General features: G+C 37.5%; 1 protein-coding gene across 7 annotated transcripts in view; it reads left to right on the top strand.

The window, feature by feature from the left end:
- cacnb1 (calcium channel, voltage-dependent, beta 1 subunit) overlaps positions 1-22,494 on the top strand; it is a 38,864-nt gene that overhangs the window by 14,040 nt on the left and 2,330 nt on the right. For 2 of the 7 annotated variants that reach the window (XM_048208890.1, XM_048208934.1), the window contains 12 exons: positions 8,219-8,338; positions 9,920-10,042; positions 10,353-10,489; positions 10,624-10,691; positions 12,018-12,163; positions 14,287-14,367; positions 14,458-14,516; positions 14,719-14,828; positions 15,423-15,431; positions 17,870-18,021; positions 18,576-18,671; positions 19,025-19,210. In XM_048208890.1, coding sequence (XP_048064847.1) covers positions 8,219-8,338; positions 9,920-10,042; positions 10,353-10,489; positions 10,624-10,691; positions 12,018-12,163; positions 14,287-14,367; positions 14,458-14,516; positions 14,719-14,828; positions 15,423-15,431; positions 17,870-18,021; positions 18,576-18,671; positions 19,025-19,210 — 1,287 coding nt within the window. Of the gene's footprint in view, positions 1-8,218; positions 8,339-9,919; positions 10,043-10,352; positions 10,490-10,623; positions 10,692-12,017; positions 12,164-13,190; positions 13,220-14,286; positions 14,368-14,457; positions 14,517-14,718; positions 14,829-15,422; positions 15,432-17,869; positions 18,022-18,575; positions 18,672-19,024; positions 20,739-22,494 lie in introns of those variants that run through there. The other 5 variants (XM_048208912.1, XM_048208901.1, XM_048208923.1 and 2 more) reach the window with 5 other exon arrangements.

The following is a 22,494-nucleotide window of genomic DNA, read 5'->3' as shown; positions in this document are numbered from 1 at the left end:
TTTGAAATTAATTTATGGTTTAATTTTTAACTAGTTTAAAAAATATGAAAAATAATAAGTATGCGGGCTAAGTATGCAGAGAAAATGTGAAAAAATCATTATCTTTTGTCTCATCATCAACAGGGTATTTGGCTTGTCAAATTTATAGCTGTAAGAAATATATCTCTAAATGTGATCCAACATTAATTTTTTTTTTTTTTTTTTAAGTTTGACGGTCACTGGCATAGTAAAGCTGTGATTTATTACTTAAGTGGCTTGAAGACGTCTGAGAGTCTAGGATCAGATTGATGCAGATTGTGAGAATGGTATCATATCAAATGCATATAAGCAATCAAAATTCTGGGTTTGTTTAGAAGCATCTTATCTTGATCCTTGCTGTAAAGGTCAATGTCATGAATACATACATGAATGTTATCTGCATACAAGTGCTTGTTATTTATCATTCTGTAGACTGTTCACTTAATACCCTTAACAATTCAGCTGTCCTAAAGATAAATAATGTATCTCTGTAGTGCTTTGGGAACAAATTAATTCAGAAATATTTGTTGCACAGTTCCAGAAGCAACTCTTTCACGTTACACTCATTGAACTCTATCTTTTTAAAGGCATGGCTTTTCAAACGCTTTTAAATATGAATCCCCAGTTATAATGATACACTTGCAAGGACCCCCTTAATAATAAAAGGCACCCATATATTTTCTTGTATAAAGACCAGTTTTAATGTGAAAAATACAAATATTATAAGTATATTTTTTGGGGGAAATAATTTATTTCTGTTAAGTTTACACTGTATATTTTCCTGCTCATCATTAGAGTACTTTTAGATGTATAAACCTGAAGAGAAACATAAAAATATGTCAGTCAGTAGATTAAAATAATTGATTAATCTGGGCCTGGTTTTTCAAAAGGTTTAATCCGGATAAAATTGATCCGGATTTAGTAATCCTTTTTTTGTGATCCATGATCACGTAATCCATCTTACTTTTGGAGCCAGTTTTTTAAAGCAACATCGGATTGGATCAATCTGATCCGGATAGGAACTTTTCAGGATCACCAAATCTGGATTTCCAGTGCTCTACGGAGGCCCTAAAGGGACATGTTGATAGAAAGAATATGGGTTTTGAATTAAATATATTTTTGTTGGATATTTACAGCTGTTTAGGGATTGTTTTATGGCACCAAAATTTCTTTTTACTTTAGAGTAGGTTACCGAAAGGCTAAATATGTAGACTAATGTCTGCATTTAATTTATTACTTTAACAGTTAAACTAATCAAGAGCAAGATAAAAATGTGTATGTATATTACATGATAAAAATGTTGTATTTTTTGACTAGTTTTAAAGTTTTACTACATTTTCCTCCTGGAATCCACCTTGAAATCCTACCCCCTGTTGGGATCAGGATAATCCTGTTTTTTTGGATCAAAGTGATCCAAATCCTACAAAAAAGTTCTGAAAAACCCAAACTAAAGGTTTGATCCGGATCAAAACCAAGATTGGATTACGTGATCTAATCCGATTATGTAATCCGTTTTTTCTTTTGAAAAACACATTTTCAAGATTTGATCCAATCCGTTATCCAAAATCCTAGTGGATTACTTTTGAAAAACCGGGCCCAGATGATTGTAGACCTTTAGTCTTTAGAAAGTTATTTACAAAGCAGGATGAAACAGAAATAAACCAAATTTTGATTGAAATTTTTTAATAACAGAAATATGAAACTTGTGGCTGTAAGTTTGCAAATGTATTTAAATGTGTTTTGCTTGTTCCTGTATACTTCCATTGTAAATGGAAGTACTGTAACCATGATTTTTGAGAGAAAATCATGACTGAGAGAATTTATTTTATGTAGTAATCTGCATTTTTTCCACAAATGCTGCTGATAGAGTTTAACATGCATTAAATGCATTACATTACTTTTACCCAGAATCATATTTCTTCTAAAAAATTAGGAAAGGATTATAAAAGAAAAAACATCAGAAAAATCTTCCAGTCATTTATTGTTCATTTCATATAGAGAGGCCTAGTTGGTACAGTTGATCATCCCACAATGTGTGTGTGGGAGAAAATGTTTTCAGAGCTAGTACTAATCCTTCCTCTCCACCTCTCCCACACACTCCTTTTCATTTCGTCCCAATTCTCGCTTTTTTTCTCTCTCGGTCAGCCGTCATCTTCTGGCATGTCTTTTGTTTCTTTCCCCGCTTCATGTTCCTGTCTTGCCGCCACTGATGTCTTGACTAGAGCGAGTCTGACAATGTTATTCTTGTGCAGTGTTCGCAGACTGCTTTCTACACAGCATAGGGAACTTTACTCACTGGAAGACGGAAAATGTCAACTTTGTTTACGAGCTCTGCAGAGCCTAAGCTAATATTATTGTTAATACGTTGCTACTACAATGGAGCCAACTTCATAACATTTAGGCCTGGGATATTACTGTGAATTTCTCAGTGCCGTTTGAAGAGAATGGATGTCATAGACCTTTACTGAAGTGACCTGGTACCGGCCTTGAAAACTGCCTAGCACATACCTGGCTGACAGTTACACAAAACAGGACCAAGGTGCAAATAAATTAAAAGTCAGTGTGAAATCATACAAAGCATCTTGAGTGCTCAAAAATGAGTCACTGAATGAAATCTGTTTTTTTTTTTTTTTTAATTGTGATGAAGTAGTTTAAGTGTGTTGTTAAACATTGGAATTAAAATGAAGATTGGTTTACCCAAATTACCCAAAATGCGAGGAATGTGTACACTCCTGGGCAAAAAAAAGAAAGAAAAGGGCCAAGCCAAAATGGCAAAATATTTAATGGTCTTTTAATGCTTTCTTAAGAAGAGGAAGAAGAGTTAGTGTTGTTGCACTCAATGTCAATGGCTTCAAACAGTTCACGAGTAGTTGAAAAATGTCCCCCAGTTTGTTTGAGTTTAATGTGAGACCAAATATTCACTGTAGGGTTCAAATCTGAACTCTGAAGAAGGCCAAAACATGAGCCTGATGGACTTGTTCTTTTGTATTATTGAAAAGCAACATCAGATCATTCCTCTTTAGATAACAACTTTTCCATTGACCTATCGGTAAGCCCCTCCCCTCGAACGCAAATGAGCCAATGGCAGTTGGGTATCAGTTGCACGGAGACTGGAACTCGGACATCTTTAGGTTTCAGTGCCATAAAGAAACATTGGAAGGTTTGATGGTGTTAATCCTACAAAAATGGTAAAACGATGTACCTGGTGTACTTGTAACATTGTTTCCAGGAATCCTGAGAGTATGCCATACTGTCATTAAGTTACATTTAAAATTAGTGAGTCCATGCAAACGTACAAACCTAAATACTGTTCTCACGTCATGTACAGTGTAGGTCAAAAACGCATAAACGAAGGTCTACATTTCAGTGCCTCACCATATTAAACTGGTTAAATGTAAATTAATTTAATCTTACCCTGCGGCAAATGAACAGTGTTGATCCTGGATGTTATCATCTGCGATCGTGACACCCGTAACATGAGGCTTCTCCTGCTTGCATTGTGATCTGCAAACCTTCGCTTCCAAATTAATCTTGTTACCCACCATATTTATTTTTAAATCTTTTATATATCCCTCCATGGCATATTTAAGTCCCACTTGAATGCTCCTCAATGAGAGGTGGTCCTTCTGTGTCCAAAATTTATCAAAAACATCTTGGGACAAGGTTTTCACACTGACAGTTGTCATTGTAAGACAGTTAGCAACTCCATTTGTTTGTCCGAGTTAGCAACAGTAAATAAGGGTGGCGGGGCTTACCGATAGGTCAAATTGTGGGAAGCAAGCTTCAGAGTGAAGCAGCTCACCAATAGCAGCAGCTAAAAAGGCTTCCCACACAATGACAGCTCTTCCTCCATGCCTCACTGTGCTAGAGATGCATTTATTATTATATTTCTCAGCAGATTTTCGAAGACACCGCTCTGGAGCATCACCATGCAACTCGTGTTTCATTGTGATTCATCACTCCACACACAACTTTCCACATTCTGCCAAAAACTGCATTCTGTCTGATGTTTTTCTGAGACGCCAAGCTTTTTAAGTAGTGCATTTGCTTACATTTTTCTAATTTCCTGACCAATAATTTTTGTTAAGACAATTAAAAGCTTAGTGTTTAGCCATTTTGTGCTTGGCCCATTTTATTGCTCAGGAGTGTGTGTCTCCTTTAGTGTTCCACAGAAGATATAAAGTTATAATGGTTTGGAATGACATGAGTGTAATTTAAAAAAAAATACAGACTTTTCAATCCCCAGTAAACTCTTCCTTAGCTAGTTACCGTATTTCAGCACTGTGCCTGAAAAGCTGTTTTTTTCTTATGTTAATATTATAACTTTTAATTGTTGTGTAATGAATTTCCTCTCTATGTAGTCACAATAGAGGCTTAAAGATGATGTGATATCAGACTTAAAGGTGCTAAAGAGGATCTTTTCGTCGACTGAGAAACCAAAGACTGTTAGTGAGTTTTTTAAATGAGCGCATGTGTAAGAACAGCCTCCCTCCTTCACAGCTCATTTCGAGGGAACGCCTCCCAAAACTCGTGCACGAGTATTGGAACACGAGTGTTTACCACCGGCATTCTCTGTATCGTGTTAGTGGATTCATTATGTCGGACTCACCGCAGGTAACTCATAATCTGCAGTTGTTACTCCTGTCTCCTGACAAAAACATTGCATGCGGCGGCTGTGGAGTGTGGAAAGTTACTGGAGTGCGCAGCCGCGCTCGTCTCTCACAAGGAACGTCATGGCAGTGATTGACAAGCCAGAGGGCTAATCCGCGCACGTCTCTCACGAGGAACGTCACGGCAGTGATTGACAAGCCAGAGGGCCAATCTTTTACGCGATGATCGCGTAAACGATTGGCTGATGTTTTTAAGGCCCTACCTCGTGCACAGATGATGTATATTAATATTATTCCTTTCAGTGCACCTAATAAATAGTCTTTTATCAGTTAGTAAAGACAGTTTCAAGTAATATTGCAAAAATGTATAAAACAAAACATCCTCTTTAGCACCTTTAATGTAGGACTTGTGCCAGAATATTTAAAGCAACACCATGGAAAATTTGCTCACGGTTCTCCCATGTGGTTGATAAGCGCAATTGTCTGTTACCAGTGTCGTAAATACTGTCACTGTATAAGCTTCCCCGTGGGCAGCTCAATTCATGCAAATTTGTTGACCAAGGTGATGGAACCGGTGAATACAGAAACCTTGTTTAGAAACCATGTCCACCGACCTGGTAAAGTAGCCCGTGTTACACTATGTTCTACAAATATCATTACATAGTTTTATTTATTGTTACTCCAGAATTGAAAAGTACAATGACAAAAAGAACGGTAGTATGTTAGCCTAGTTTTTTTGCTCACATAGTTCATATGTAGCATTGTTTGTAAAGGGTGTAATTTGTATGATAGAATAAAATGTTGTCCGCATGGTTTTGAGACTTGCATATTCGATCGTTTCGTCTCATATAGTTAGCTGTTGGCTAACTCCACCAAGGCTACGAGTAAAATATGTGACGTATGCCGTAAAGCAGGTCGCACTCTTCCACTGGCAGTGGATACCGACCCGAACACGAAACTTGCAGAGTGTGGTTGTAGCCGCTAGGAGGCTCCTCAGGTAGCAGCGGCAGTAGAATTTGTCCAGTTGTTCTACCACTGAAATAATTTTAGAGACATTTTTTTAAGGTTGAAAAACTACATAGTGTTGCTTTAAAGCATGCTGTTGTTAAACCTCTGTTGAAAAAAATCAAACCTTGATGTGACAGTTCTCTCACATTTTCGGTCAATTTCTAATTTACCTTTTATTTCAACCTTTTTATTACCTTTTTATTTTTTAGAGTCAAATAGAGTGAATTTTTTCAGTCTGGTTTTAGGAAAAAGCACAGTACAGAAACTGCTCTTTTAAGAGTGTCGAATAATATTTTATTATCTGTTGATTTTGGGAACTTTGTTGTAACTTCTGCCGTTGGATTTGAGTGTGGCCATTGATACGGTCGATCATGATAATCTTATTTCTCGTCTTGAACATTGTGTGGGTATTCAAGATCATCACGCTTGACCTACGGGGTTCCCCAAGGATCTATTCTTGCCCCCATTTTGTTTTCTTTATATATTCTCCCTTTGGGTTCAATTTTTAGAAAACACGGAGTATTATTTCATTGTTATGCAGACAATACTGAAATAATGTGCCCATTAAGCATAATGACAATGCTGGTCAATGGTGCTTCAACTGCTTGTTTGTCAGACATTAAGGATGCCCAATAATTTTTTAAATCTCAACGAGAGTAAGACTGAGGCAATTGTGTTTGGACCGTTAGCTGTCTCTTGAAACTTAAATCAAGTGTTGGGCAGCTTAGCTGCTTATGTAAAGCCATCTGTTAAGAACTTGGGTGTTGTCTTTGACTCTGCCCTGTCATTTGATAAGCAGGTTAATACAGTCAAATCAAGTACTTTATCCACCACTGCTACTGGCTAAAGTTAAAAACTTTTTAAGAGAGTAATACTTGCCTTTTAGAGAACGCTTATAATATGTGAGTTGTTTTGAGCTTGTTTTCTCTGTATGTAATGTCTTTGTATGTTATTTTATTGTTTTGATTGGTGTTTGTTTATATTGTTTTTATAATTCTTTTTTGTACAGCTCAATGGTAAGCGACTGTTGTTTTATTGTGCTATATAAATAAACTAACTGAAAATTTTAAAATTCAGAAAAGTTTCTTTGAATTAGATGTCATTAGAATATCCCTACCATAGAAAAACAAATTTGTGTGCTTTGTTTCTGCCAGGATTCAGATTTAGCCCACTTTATGACCACTGGACCAACAATTACAAATATAACATCTATGCTATAAAAGTCATAGTCTAGCAGGTGTGTGTGTGTGTGTGTGTGCGTGTGTGCGTGCGTGTGCGCAATCTGTTGCTGCCTAGTAAAGCCTGTGATAGTGTGTGTGCGTTGGGTTCCTGTGACCCTCTGTTTCACAATGAATAATTTAATATCATTGCATACGGCATATGTCAGCCTGACACATTCTCAATTCTATTTAAAACATGCACACACATCCTCACAAATATGTGACAAACCTAATGCACTTATGTACACACGCAAGCACATCCATCCAATGAGTCATTCTTGCAGCTGTCCGCACGCTCGTCCACACCTCCCACGAAAAAGAGTCCGCTCGACACCTGAAACAGACAGGAAAACGAGAGGAAAGTGGGGAAAAAGAGATGAGAGGAGTGGGAGGCTTATATAAAGGTTCTGACACTGTACTGTACTGTGATAGTCAATGCCACGGCGATTTGTGTGTGTGTGTGTGTGTCTGTGTCTGCTTTTAAATATATTCATGAACTTACCCAGACTCTAAAGCAAGTACAAATCAATACCGGCATATACGCATTTCTTCAACTGACCCTGTGGAATTAAACTCTCATAACGCTTTTTACAATATCATTTGTTTATTTAATGTATCCACTAACAACCTTCAGCAGTGTGCATGCCTCTAAATCAATTTCAAATTATACATTGTGTTTGATATAATTTTGGTGTGAAAATGCTGATGATTGCAAAATGACAAAACAAAAATATTCTGTTCTGTTTTTTTCTCACATATTTCATTTTAAGCTCTTCACTGTGTCTTTGGTAACACTTTTGATAAAAGTATTGATTGCTAAATTGTTGGTCATGATGGAATTTGTGTTAAAGTTATTCATTTTATAAACAAATATTTACAAACATACAAACATTTACACTGTTCATTTTAATAATAATATCCCCCTGAGATCATTTGTTTACATCCTTGCACATACACAAACTGAGAGAATCATAGAAAGCTCATCTCCTTTGATTCAGGTGCTTTAAGTATTTGCTTCTTTTTCTTTCTCCTCTCATATTCTTAGATACTCCTTTCTCATGCTTGTACTGTACCTTCTGCTCTCTTTCACTTCCTCCCACACTGTTCCTGCCCTCTCCTTCACCCTGTTCTTCATTCACAAATAGTTTGCATATCGTATGATAACTCGTTGTGTGTGATCATTTGTGCTACTTCTCTTTTGGCCTGGTGGAAGAAGAGATGTAAAATTGTGATTGTGTTTGATATTAGATGAGGAATACTAATTAAAAAAGAGCTTTTCCAAACACTGTGCCAAAGGCTGTTAACATAGATTCACCCTCAGTCCCTTCCTCCCTCTCACTCCCTCTCTCTATTCTCTGGCAGGGCTCAGCAGACTCCTACACCAGTCGTCCTTCAGACTCTGACGTGTCTCTGGAGGAGGACCCTGAGGCTCTCAGGAAAGAAGCCGATAGACAAGCTCTTGCCACCCTAGAGAAGGCTAAGGTGTCTTACTTTTATCTTCTTTCTTTTTCTCTCTTTTTCTCATGGGTCTATTATTCTGACTCTGCCCTGAGTGATGCTAATATACTTGATTGTAGAAAGAACATCTTTTTGAGAGGCTTAACACCTCATAAACAGCTGTATGATTAACTAGATTAAAGTTTGTTAAAGTATTAGTTCACTTTCAAATGAAAAAAGCTTTATTCACCCTCAAGCCATCCTAGGTGTAAATGACTTTCTTCTTTCGGATGAACACAACCAGAGATATATTAATAAATATCCTGACACATCCGAGCTTTATAATGGCAGTAAGCCTTACCAAACGAGCATGAGCTGAAGACATCCACATCCATCCATCATAAACATATTCCACACAGCTCCAGGGGAGTTAATAAAGGCCTTCTGAAGCGAAGCAATGTATTTGTGTAAAAAAAAAAAATCCATATTTAACAAGTTATGAAGTAAAACATCTAGCTTCCACTAGACTGCCTTCCATATTCAAGTTATGAAGAATGTGTAAAACTCTAGCAGTTCAAAAAGCTTACGCTACGTCATACGCCTTCCCTATTAAACTTACGGAAAAAGTGTAACTGACGCAACTTGAATACAGAAGGCAGAGACCACGTGCAGCTGCTACTGCTGCATAAAAGCATGTCTTCGGATGTGACAGACGAGAAACTCTACTCGCACTCCAATAAAGTTAGCTCACCAGTGTAGAAGTTTTTTAGATTCCTCGAAAATGACTCGTTAATCAGCCCAGACTGCACAATCAACAGTGAGTGCAAAAGGGGGCAAATCCGCCAACCTGTACACCCACCCCCGCCTACGTTATCTTGCAGATTTGGCCACTGTACAGAGAGTAAGTTGCAATTGTTTTGCTAGTCCTGAAACAGAAAATTATACATTAACCTCTTCACGGTTTATTTTGTGTGCTGATTTGGATAAAAACTTATGGATTATATGTTTACTTCAAATATCTTTAGATAGCAGAATTTTTTCTATTTTTCCCAAAATAGGGCGATGTGTGAGCATTATGGAATGCTAAACTCTCGCATAATTTCTGTTTTATTCGTACTCGACGCCAGAGGGCGAAATCGTGAGATTCATGGGAGTAATAAAACTTATGACATTCCAGGAAATCCCTAATATGGACAAAGACACCTAAATATCGCATGTTGTAGCTGAAAAAAACACAAATAAGAGACATTTTTGACCGATTAAACATGAAGAGAATTAACACACCGTTGCGACAGTATATGGTTTATCTGTGTTCTTCAAGCCATCTCGAGTATTTTCAAAAGGATAATGTATATTTATAATGCAATGTCAATCGACGTGGCCTTTATCACTGTATACAATACTATAAAGTAATATAATTTCTGCCTCATTCTGTGATATGAAGCCATGTCAGTTCACAGAAGGAAGTTATTTCTGCACTATTATTCCAACCTCTTCACTGTATATATGATCACGTCCATATGTTAGCTGTAAATCCAATCACATGACCTGTGTCCTTCCTTCTGCTCTGGATTGTTTCACTCTGTGTTTTAATACTCACTTTCACCTCCATTTATCTTTCTGAAGACCAAGCCTGTAGCGTTTGCGGTGAGGACTAATGTTGGCTATAACCCAGGCCCTAATGATGATGTGCCGGTTCAGGGCATGGCCATCTCTTTTGAACCCAAAGACTTCCTGCACATCAAAGAGGTTAGACAGACACATTTCCATTTAACGGTTCAGTAAAATGACACATCACAGACAGCAAATTTCTGAAATATCAAAATATCTTTAATCTAATTTATGCATCACTGTATTTATAGGTATATGTAATCATACACTTGGGGAAAAAAGGTTCAGTAGTGTTTAATATAATCTCTAGGGTTACTTTAATGTTTAACAGATTATTCACATTTTTCTACTGATAAAGTATGTTTATGAGCCGTTTAATCTGCGGCGTACACACAATTTAGAGGCTGTGTGTTCACTTGTGTATTTTTGTATGTTTTTCTGTTAACAGAAGTATAATAATGACTGGTGGATCGGACGTTTAGTGAAGGAAGGATGTGAGGTGGGGTTTATCCCTAGTCCAGTGAAGCTTGAGAGCACCCGTCAATTACAAGAACAGAGAATGAGACAGAACCGCCTTAGCTCCAGGTAACAATATTACTGTTTTTACTGTATAACAGACTTCTTTTAAAAACATTCAGAAATTGTAATGTTTCCAAACTTTTTTACAGGGTACCGTATGTTTTAACTACTTTCCGTTGATCTCTCTATTTATTTACCAGTAAGTCCGGTGGAAGCTCTAGTCTGGATGTTGCCACAGGTGCCCGGAGGCCCACTCCACCTGGAACAGGTATGATCAGACAGTAATGCTGTGAGTTTTTGGTACACTTTGGGTACTCATTGAATACAACGACAGTTAGGTAGAACGTCCCCTTAGGATCCCCTCTACCCTCCTCTCTTCCCTCTTATCACTCATCCTTCTAGTCTGTTGTTTTCTTCCTTTTCTCTTTATCGTCATCATCATCTGTAATTGTAGCTCACGTTGAACTACCTGTGGTTTATGTGATCTGTCATGGCTGTGTCAGCTCTTGGAGTTTCATGATTTTGTAAGTGAGGCAATGCAGGTGAGGCAATGCATCCTCAAAAGAACTGAATGAAAAGAAATTATATAATGTTAATACACCAATCTACTTGAACTACTACAATCTGCGCTGTACCATAAGTGTACTGATAACCACCATAATAATACAGGTGGTAAAACAAAAAGCCATATGATGAATCAGAGTTTATCGTAAATGGCCTGTCCATAAAACATGTCCAGTACTCAAATTTAGATGGTGCACAGGGTCAAACACATATAGAAACAACACCATCAGGGTACCACACGTCACACTAAAATAATGCAATAAGCATTGACTAAAAAACATACACAAAAATTTGAAGAAACAAATTTATTTCAATAAATCTAATTATATGTGATGTGTCACGTATAAACTTCCTGGAAGGTCCTTTTACTGTTTTTCTCTGTAAATCATACAATAATTCATAGTATTTATCTGTATCTGTATAAATTTGATTTTACAGTATAATGTAATTTTAGACAATTTTCCTTTTCTTTTTTTCCCCCATATTGATAAGGTAACTAATTTGACCGTTTTTTACTATCGCATTTTTACAGGTTTTTTTTTTCTTGGATATTGTTTCGGAATCAATGTAAAAAAATAAAACTTGATGAGACTTTCATTGATTTATTTTAATAAACAGTATGTTCATTTGAACATAAAAGTATTATATAATATTATTTGTTTGTTGTTAGTGCGGTAAATTATGTTCCATAGTCCTATTAACCGTAAACATCAAATGAAACTGGAACATGAATTTATAATTTATTTAAAAACTCAAACTCAGAGAAACTTCACAACACACGCCACTGTTTGTACTTCTTTAAAAGGTTGTTACTTTTTTGCTTTTCCTCATTTTTAAAACACCTGTGTTCTTTTCATCGCTTTTCTGACTCAGCAAAATCTGTACATCATGCTGCTGTTCTTCCTCTCTTCCTCATCTCTCATTTTTATGTCCGTTACCCTTGTTTCCCACTTCTTTCGCTCTCTATTTCCTCCTCTCTCTTGTTCTATCCTTTCATTAAAACCCACCCACCTCCCAATCGGTCCCCTAGCTGACTTGTCCACTGGGCTTTATGACGATACTTTGGATTCGGATGTTGAGGAGGTGGAGCCTGCCGACACCCGTGACCAAAAGGGTGTGGGCGGAAGTGTCACCTCCCCTCAAGGCAACCTACCCCGCCTCCCTTTCTTTAAGAAGGTAACCCCTGGTGAAATCCCTAGAATGCATCAATAGTCAGCCTCCTTCAGATGTGACTAATAATCAGACTCCTTCCTAACCGAGCACCTTCTGTGTTTCTGAAACATGTGAAAAAACTTCTGTTCGTGTGTGTTTGTTTGTGTTAAAATTCACATTTAAGGGACTGAGTCAATGCATTATTAAAAGGATAGTTCAGCCAAAAATGAAAATTCATTCATCATTTACTCATCCTGTATGACCCAGGTTGCCAGAACAGACTGTATATATATATATATATATATATATATATATATATATATATATATATATATATATATATATTTTTTTTTTTTTTTTTTTTTTTTTTTTTTTGTATAAAATTGTCACTGAAAAAAACTCAAATCTAATTTATGTGATTTGAATATGCGCATATTCAGATTTGTTGTGTTGTGATCAGTAACAAAAGATCCAACGAGATCCAGTGATGTTTGGCATCATTCATGTAAAACCAGCCCTGACACATAGTGGCCTATTTGAATGAGTTCGGAGAACTGCACCAGATAAGACTTTTATCAAAAAATAACAGTGTATATTTTAGGGTAAAGCTATCATTTGGTTTTCAGAAGACTTAGTGCAGTCAGACTTTTATGGTATTTTATTGGTGCTGTGTATCATTTCTTCAAAACCTTTTTGTGGGAAGTCATGCAGGTTTGGAACAGCATGAGGGTGAGTAAATGATGACAGAAGGTCCATTTCTGGGTGAATCTAGAAGACTAACAAATCCAGTAATTTGAGCTAAGACTTGTGAGACTGTGTTTATGCTGGGAGAATTTTACTTCAGATCAACCTGAATGATCAGTCAAGCCACAACTTATCTAATTCTTTAGAAGTTCAATCTTTTCTTCATTTGGCCACATCTGAATTTTTTTATTAATTTCCTCCCAGCATCCTAAATGTATTAACAGTTTGTCACTAACAAGCTTCTGTTTGTTTGCTTGCTTGCCTTCTCTCTCTTGCTGCGTGTGTGTGTGTGTGTGTGGAATGATAGGTGGGCCTGCCAAACAGAAACAGAAATCGGTGAGTCATAGCAACAAACTTTTTGTTTTGTGTTTGTGTCTGTGTACTTGTTGTGACGATATCTGAGTCTTTGGGCTATTGTCATTGTGTCCCTGCATCAGCTCAGCAAATACTGTGAATATATTTCAGAAAAGACAAATTCTTCTATGCTAGTTCACTTCTGTAAAGGCTTAAATGTGAATTGTTGTGGCATATAGACACAGGATTTCTGTACACAGTCCTGTGTACAATAAAATTGTTCAGAAAAGGGAAAGAAACGTCAGGCTGTATTAGTCTTAGAGCTCTACGGGACAATGTAAATCTCATTCAGATTGAATCAAGAAATGAATGAATCTGGCCCATGTGTCCACCCACATGTGTGGACGTACTGCCATCCTCTTACACATGCACGCAAGATGAGGCAAAAACACCCTGACAGGTTTCCACGGTTTCCGTTTCCATTACTATTCTGTGAAATAGAGAGTAGCCCACGCATGTTACTGCTGTCACAATGGCTACCGACACACAATCACACATGCACAGACGCCCGACTAGGAGAATTAGAGTATTCGAAATGATGACATTATATTGCAGTTAGATATTCAGATTGTTCACAACTCTAGCTAGCCCACTGAAACTTTTGGTCAGTTTTTTTTTTATTATATAACAGGGAAAGAGGAGTGGGAGGATCTCTGTCTCTGTTTTTCTCACACACACTTGTGGAGAGAAAGTGGAGGACCCTTAGCAGGACATGAAGAGGTCTTATCTTAGATTAAAGTGATGGTCTGTCAGAGGAGGGAATGGGAGCTGGGCATCCTAAAAACTGTTCTTTATAATTCTCTATAAAGAGTTATAGTTATGTATAAGAGCATACAGTTAAAAAAAAATACATGGCTGAAATTATGATAATTTTATCCCTTTATGGACTGCCACTGCTAAGAATATCAGAGAGATAGGGAGGGGTGGGGGAAGAAGAAAGTGATTAAAAACAAAAGCTGGAGAAGAAATGTATATATAAATCATGATTTGTTTTTTTGTTTGTTTTTTACGTCACTGAAGAGGCTTTATTTTTGTGTGTGAACTTTCAGATGGAACATGTTCCTCCTTACGATGTGGTGCCTTCCATGAGACCCATTATTTTGGTGGGACCATCCCTGAAAGGCTACGAGGCAAGACAATAGATCTCTCTCAAAAACTGTCAATTTTTCATTTTAGCCATGCTGTTCATCTTGTTCAGGTCTGTGTTTGTTACGTTGCAGGTGACAGATATGATGCAGAAAGCTCTCTTTGACTTTCTAAAACACAAATTTGAAGGCAGGTGGGTATTAAAATATGCATGTCATGGTCATAATGAAGATATGAAATATTAATTCCTTTTCCTCGTCATGAAATTGGGCAAGATTTATGTTATCAAAGAAACTGTTAATATCGATGGCAAAGTTCTGTGTGGATTATTAATGCTGGAAATATACTCATGCTGTATTTGGCTGCATGTCATGGTTATTTGTTGTTTGTTCTAGAATATCCATCACCAGGGTGACAGCAGACATCTCACTTGCCAAACGTTCCGTTCTAAACAACCCCAGCAAACACACGATCATCGAGCGCTCCAGCACTAGATCCAGTCTGGGTATGAAACACACCTGCACACAAATGTGAAACTGCATCTGAAAGAGCTCCCTCATGTGGTCGTAAAGCCTGAGCAGACTGAACATGTGGTTTAGCAACAGGCTGAATGACCAAAATCAACAAATATTTTGGATTCATGTTAGTCCACGCAGACACTTAAGACCAAAACAAACAAAAAAAATGAAGCAAATTTCAAAATCCAAAGCTGTTCACATTGAGAGCAAAACAAACAGTCTCTTTGATGAAATGAATGAAATGCATTCATTCTGGTATTATAGCTGGTATAGAGAAAAGAAGATAATCACACTATTTAAGTGATTTCATATAGGAAAAAGTCAGACAAAGAGATAAATAAACTTTTTGGTGAATATGTGCTCTCTGTGCGAATAGAGATTTTGTCAAGCAAGCCCTGTCAGTTTTCACTAGTGTACACTAGTACACATTCTCTCTGTTTCATAAACATTTTTCTTAGTGTTTCCTCCTCTTGCTCTGTTACGTCATGTCTGATGTGGCTTTTTTCTCTTTTTCACCCTGTTCTCTCCTGCCACACCCTCCCACCACACATTTCTTCCCTCTCTCTTTCTCTTCACCTCAGACGTACTGGGTACGTATCTTATCATCCCACCCTTTTCCCCTTCATGACCATCCATCTGTTGATTCATTTATCTCTCCATCCATTTATCTAACTCTACATCCATCTGTCCTTTTACTTAACCCTCTACCTTGAGTTTGGTGTGAACAGTCTTAACTTGCCGGCACAGATGTGGTGTTATTAACTAAAGCCGCTTTTCCACTGAAATTACCCAGAACAATTTGTCCCAGGAACTTTTTTCCCCCCAGACCTGTTACTGTCTGTGTTTCCATTGCGGTCTAAAGTACAGTGAAGATTAAGTCCGGTGACGTAGGACTGCGCAAACGTTTTCAGTTCCAGCTGGATTTCGTCCTCCGCGTTTAAGCTTAATAAAGCCTGAACCTTGTCGTCGGTTCGTCTGTCGTGTTTTTAAACTCCACTGTTGATTTGAATAGCAAAAAACTCTTACTGCACACACTGCAACAAACTTTTTAAAAATGGTGGTTGAAATAAAATGCTGCGTGGATTCAACCAATCAAAATGCTGCGTGAACTCAACCAGTCAGCATGTTCAGCACCCATGTCCCACTCCCAAAAGTTCCAGAACTTTGGAAAAGTACTATCTAGCGAGTAGGTACTTTCTGAGGGGGAAGTTTTTACCCGGAACTTCATTTAGACACTGGTTCCTGCGGTCGAAACACACAGAGTACCGCTCCAAACTCTCTAGTTCCTGGGGAAGTTCCTGCGGTGGAAACACGGCTTAAAAGTAACCATAATACCAATTTAAATACATACGTTCTGTCTTGAAACTCTGAATGGCGCTGGCTGATAGGCCCTTAACTCAATCTGCTTAGCAATCACATTGTTTTAAAAGGGCACAGTTGATTGGTTCCTGTTCCATCAGCAACCAGTGAGCTTGCTGCTCAACTTTCAAATACTTGATCAGTGTTTGCTGTAGCAGTTAGCAGCGCGCTTTCAGAAACTCTCCACCTTCCCCAGCTCCACCTGGCTAGATCTGCTATGAGTAATTCATGTATACTATATTGTGCAGCATCAGTCTTACATGCTCACAGCAGCTTGTCTGTGTATGTATTGGCAGTAGCAAATCCCACATTTGGGCTACTACAGCGTAGCAGATCTATTCTGCCAAGACCAAATACATTTACATTGTCATATCCATTACTATGTTAAACACTCCGAGAGTTGTCATGACAGGACTACATTTTTCAGTAGCTCAACTGTTTTGAAAGTGTAGCTTTTCCGATAAAAATGTATTGTTGCCAACACATAGCGTGTAGGGTAGTGGTAAAGTTTTTTTTGTCACATTGTATTGTGCGCATAGCCTTAAAATTGAACAACCTGAGACAACAATCACAATAAAACATTCCTAGTAATTTTTCTCTCTTTCTCAAGTCATATTCATTTATTTATACCCCTGTGACAGGCATCTTATGTTATATTAAGTGACAGTGGGAGAAAACGGGACATCTGTGTGTTGGTATTGTTTACATGACTGAAATTAGGAATCCTGCGTAATATCTTAAGATATTAATAATTTCAGTGATTTGATGAAATTTACTACCATTCAAAAGTTTGGGGTTAAAAAAAAAAAAAAAGTAATACTTTTATTTTGCAAGTAAGCATTAAATAGATCAAAAAATGCTGTTCTTTTGAACTTTCTAGGAATCCTAAAAAAATAAATTGTAATAATATTTCACAATATTGCTGTTTTACTGTATTTTTGAGATACAGTATATATATATATATATATATATATATATATATAAATAAATTAAATGATGCATTCTGGATAATTTAAGAGACATTGCATCTTAAATAGCACAACTTACATTTCATTTTTTAAATGGTAACATGACTAAAAAGTATGGTTTGCAGATTTTTTTACACTCTGAAAAATTGACTAAATGCATTGATTCTAACTCACTGTAAAAAGTGTGATGCCACTTCACATATAGCACTTCACACCCACACATATCCATGCGCAAACACATATACTGATCTACAGCTAACTGCAGCTTTCTACAGTCTGCCATGGATCAATGCAGAAAGCTGCACATAGCATGCAACCACTATTCTGTAAACTACTATCATACTGTTCAGTGTTCCATTTACTTAAAGTTAAATGGAACTAAACAAGCACATGCACACTCTCATACATGCATATATCTGAGCAGACCATAATAACACCCACGTGCATGATATGTACTAACATGGGTTTGATTGTAAAATAAAACTGTGAGGTAAGTCTTCCTGAAATTCATTGTTTATATTCCAGATACGTTATCTCAAAACACGTATTAATACCATAATGCTGTTTTTTCATTATTTTATGTAAGATAAAAATTAAGAATATTCATTTTGCAGTGTATAGATGAAAGATGAGATGCAGTCATGAGTGTGTATATATGTTGTATATTCGTAAATGATTACTTTTTTTTTTTTATCTGGCAGCTGAGGTACAGAGTGAAATCGAGAGAATCTTTGAGCTGGCACGGACACTTCAGTTAGTGGCTCTGGATGCCGACACAATCAACCATCCATCTCAGTTGGCCAAGACGTCACTGGCACCTATCATAGTCTACATCAAGATTGCCTCTCCAAAGGTAAATACTAGCTACAATACACAAAACCATTCAAAGGTTTGGAGTCAGTACAATTTTTGTAATGATTTTGAAAACAAAAAGTCTAATTTGATCACCAAGGATGAATTTTTTTTTTTATTATTTATTTTAATTATTTATTTATTATTATCAAAAATATAGTAAAAACAGTTTGTGCAATACTATTACATTTAAAATAACTGTTTTCTATTTTTATTTAATTTATAATGTAATTTATTGAAGTGAAGGCACAGCTGAAGTTTAGCCATTACTCCAGTCTTCAGTGTCACATGATCCTTCATGATTCTTTATTCAAAAAACATATATATTTTTTTTTTTTTTTCAAAAAACATAATTTATTTTAAATAGAAATTGTTACATTATAAATGTTTAATGTCACCTTTGATCAATTTAAAGCATCCTTGCTGAATAAAAATATTAATTTCTTTAAAAAAAAAAAAAAACTATCTTACCACAAATTATTTGTTTTCATCACAGTGTATTTGAACGTGTTTATTGGACATATATTTGCTTTTCTGTGTCCCCCTCACTATCAGGTGTTGCAGAGGCTGATAAAGTCCAGGGGTAAATCTCAGGCCAAACATCTCAACGTCCAAATGGTTGCAGCTGATAAACTCGCACAGTGTCCTCCTGTGAGAATATGACTTTTGATTTCTACTGATTTATATTTATGTACACTTTAGGGTTTGTAGCAATTGCTTTTGGTTTTAATTCGGTGGGAAAGCTGTGCTTCTGCACACTTTCAACACCTAAGCTGTATTTCCTCCTCCTTTTCCATTTCCTTCTTTCTTCATTCTTTGTTTTTTAGACACATACAGGATTTTTAAAGTTTGTGTGCTCACAGATCTTGTCTAGTCATATGCAAAGATAGCATAGATATAGCATAGAAAACAGAGAAAACTCATGTAATTGTCTCCAACGTGTAAACTGTACATTTGCTTCGCTCAATATTTTCTTTGGAAACATCTCTTTTTCTCTCTTTCAGGAGCTTTTTGACATAATATTAGATGAGAATCAGCTGGAGGATGCATGTGAACACCTGGCTGAATACCTGGAGGCCTACTGGAAGGCTACACACCCTCCGAGCAGCAACCCACCCAACCCTCTGCTCAATCGCACCATGGCCACAGCCGCCCTGGCGGCCTCGCCCGAACCCGTCTCCAACCTGCAGGTACAGGTGCTCACTTCCCTGCGTCGCAACATGGAGCTCCTTGATGGCTCCCCCGCTACAGGGCAAGGGCAACAGGAAGAGGAACATGCCCTCTAAAGACGGTGCCAGGCTTACAATGGGATATTGAAGGGTCCTGAACCCGTGTCCCAATCACTGAAAAGTAACGATGGCTGCTGAAGAGATAGAAATGCCCAACTGTAATTCTGTTGTCTGTCTCTGCTCCTCTCCTTTGACTGATCTCTCAAATTAAATAAATAATACAACACACACACACACACATACACATGAACAAAACATCTCATAACCGTAAGTCTACCACATGCTACAGTTCACACAAACATGCGCACTTCACCCCTTCCCTCGTTTGATTGGCCGGCCGGACTTTCTATTGGCCTCTTGTCGTCTGGGAGACATAGTTCAGATCGCCACCCTCTTCCAGGTTGCCATGGCACCAGCCCTGAAAAACCCACTCATATCCATTATCCTATTAACACTGAGCCGAAATTCTAATGGGAGCTTGCATACGTGCATTGACGCCAGTGTTGTTTACCCAAGTTAAATGAAAGTGTGTGCTTGTGTGTCTGTGTGTAGAAGTGAGAGACAGCGAGTGAGAAAGTGAGTGAGACAGACAGAGGATGGATCAATGCCAGTGTGTCGGTGTGTGCGCTTTCACAACTATCTCACCGCAATCTGAACAAGAAGAATTGAGCATCCATCTGCTCAGTCTTTACTATACACAGTTGTCTAGGAGACCAAAGTTACACAGCTAATTTATTCACAGGGCACCTCAAATATATTTAAATACTGAAATAGCTTCATTTGATAATTTATATAAATTATATATAATACAGCCTATATTTTTTTATAATGATTTGAAAATAGAAAGAAAATAAAAACCTATATAGTAACTTAAATGATAAAAGATCAAATTAACTTTGGTCAGTGTTTCTGTATATATTTTTTTCAGGTGCATTATGAGATAACTTTTGACTCCAAAGATAGCCCAATATTTTTTTTTAATCATCAGCATTGAAAGGAGCTCTTTTTTTATTGTGTGATGGGTTTGATATGGCCATTAGAGGGCGCTAATGAGTAGTGGGGGTTTTTTATATTGTGCATGGTGTGGGTTTGTGTCTGTAGTTTGTCAGATGCATTTAACTTTAATATTTTTGAAAACCTGAAAGGCATTTCTGGTTATTTTTAAAGTAAAGCGAGAGTTTATTATTGCATAAATGTAAGGTTTAGCATTTTATGAAATGATCTTTCTGTAGCATGTTGTAGAGAAATTCAGAGCAATTTTGTCTTCTCACTACCAATTTTTGGCCTTTTCCCCTAAAAGCATGAGTAAGGAAAGTATTTTAATGTTTGGACATTATAGACTCATTGCCTGGAATGTGTTGAAATAACTTATGTTACAGTGTATCCGGAAAGTGTTCACAGCGCTTCACTTTTTCCTCATTTTGGTATGTTACAGCTTTATTCCAAAAGGGATTAAAATTCATTATTTTCCTCATACAATACCCCATAATGACAACGTGAAAGAAGTTTGTTTGAAATCTTTGCAAATTTATTAAAAATAAAAAACAAAAAACAAAAATCACATGTACATAATTATTCACAGCCTTTGCTCAATACTTTGTTGAAGCACCTTTGGCACCAATTCCAGCCTCACGTCTTTTTGAGCATGATGCTACAAGTTTGGCACACCTATTTTTGGGCAGTTTCTCCCATTCTTCTTTGCAGGACCTCTCAAGCTCCATCAGGTTGTATGGGGAGCGTCGGTGCACAGCCATTTTCAGATCTCTACAGAGATGTTCAACCGGGTTCAAGTCTGGGCTCTGGCTGGGCCTCTCAAGGACATTCACAGAGTTGTCCCGTAGCCACTCCTTTGTTATCTTGGCTGTGTGATTAGGGTCGTTGTCCTGTTGGAAGATGAACCTTCGCCCCAGTCTGAGGTCCAGAGCTGTCTGGAGCAGGTTTTCATCAAGTATGTGTCTGTACATTGCTGCATTCATCTTTCCCTCGATCCTGACTAGTCTCCCAGTTCCTGCCGCTGAAAAACACCCCCACAGCATGATGCTGCCACCATCATGCTTCACTGTAGGGAGGGTATTGGCCAGGTGATGAGCGGTGCCTGGTTTCCTCCAGACTATTCAGGCCAAAGATAATCTTTGTTTCATCATCAGACCAGAGAATTTTGTTTCTCATGGTCTGAGAGTCCTTCAGGCGGACTGTCATGTGCCTTTTACTGAGGAGTAGCTTCCATCTGGCCACTCTACCATACAGGCCTGATTGGTGGAGTGCTGCAGAGATGGTTGTTCTTCTGGAAGGTTCTCCTCTCTCCACAGAGAAACGCTGGAGCTCTGTCAGAGTGACCATCGGGTTCTTGGTCACCTCCCTGACTAAGGCCCTTCTCCCCCGATCATTCAATTTGGCCGGGTGGCCCGCTCTAGGAAGAGTCCTGGTGGTTCCAAACTTCTTCCATTTACGGATGATGAAGGTCACTGTGTGTAGACAGGTGTGTGCCTTTCCAAATAATGTCCAATCAACTGAATTTACCACTGGTGGACTCCAAGCAAGTTGTAGAAACATCTCAAGGATGATCAGTGGAAACAGAATGCACCTCAGCTCAATTTTGAGTATCATGGCAAAGGCTGTGAATACTTATTTACATGTGATTTTTGTTCATTTTTTGTTTTTAATAAATTTGCAAAGATTTCAAACAAACCTCTTTCACGTTGTCATTATTGGGTATTGTTTGTAGAATTTTGAGGAAAATAATGAATTTAATCCCTTTTGGAATAAGGCTGTAACATAACATAAAATGTGGAAAAAGTGAAGTACTGTGAATACTTTCCGGATGTAATGTAAAGGTGCAATGTGTAAAATTTGGAAGGATCTATTGACAGAAATGCAATATAATACACATAACTTTGTTTTCAGTGGGGCAAAAAGTCTTTACATAATGAAAACATTATGTTTTTATTACCTTAGAATGAGCCATTTCTATCTCATACACTGCGGGCCCCACTCTATGTCAAGTCGCCATTGCGTGGCAGCATGTTTCTACAGCAGCCCTAAACGGACAAACACTCCACAGAGCGCGTTTAGTCACTATGTTATTCTTCTTCTAAATTGTACATGGTTTTAGAGGCAACTTGCATCGTCACTACGTTGAATATGCACAAAGTAGTAGTAGTAGTAGTTGTTGTTGTAGTCATCTGGTTTATTAGAAGCAGAGACCGTTCGTTTGTTAGAAGTAAGAAGGAACCTCTCTGAAGAAA

Source organism: Megalobrama amblycephala, linkage group LG1, assembly GCF_018812025.1.
Source record: "Megalobrama amblycephala isolate DHTTF-2021 linkage group LG1, ASM1881202v1, whole genome shotgun sequence".
Lineage (NCBI taxonomy): Eukaryota > Metazoa > Chordata > Actinopteri > Cypriniformes > Xenocyprididae > Megalobrama > Megalobrama amblycephala.
The sequence above is the reverse complement of the archived record's forward strand: the minus strand, read 5'-3'. Positions and strand labels throughout refer to the sequence as shown.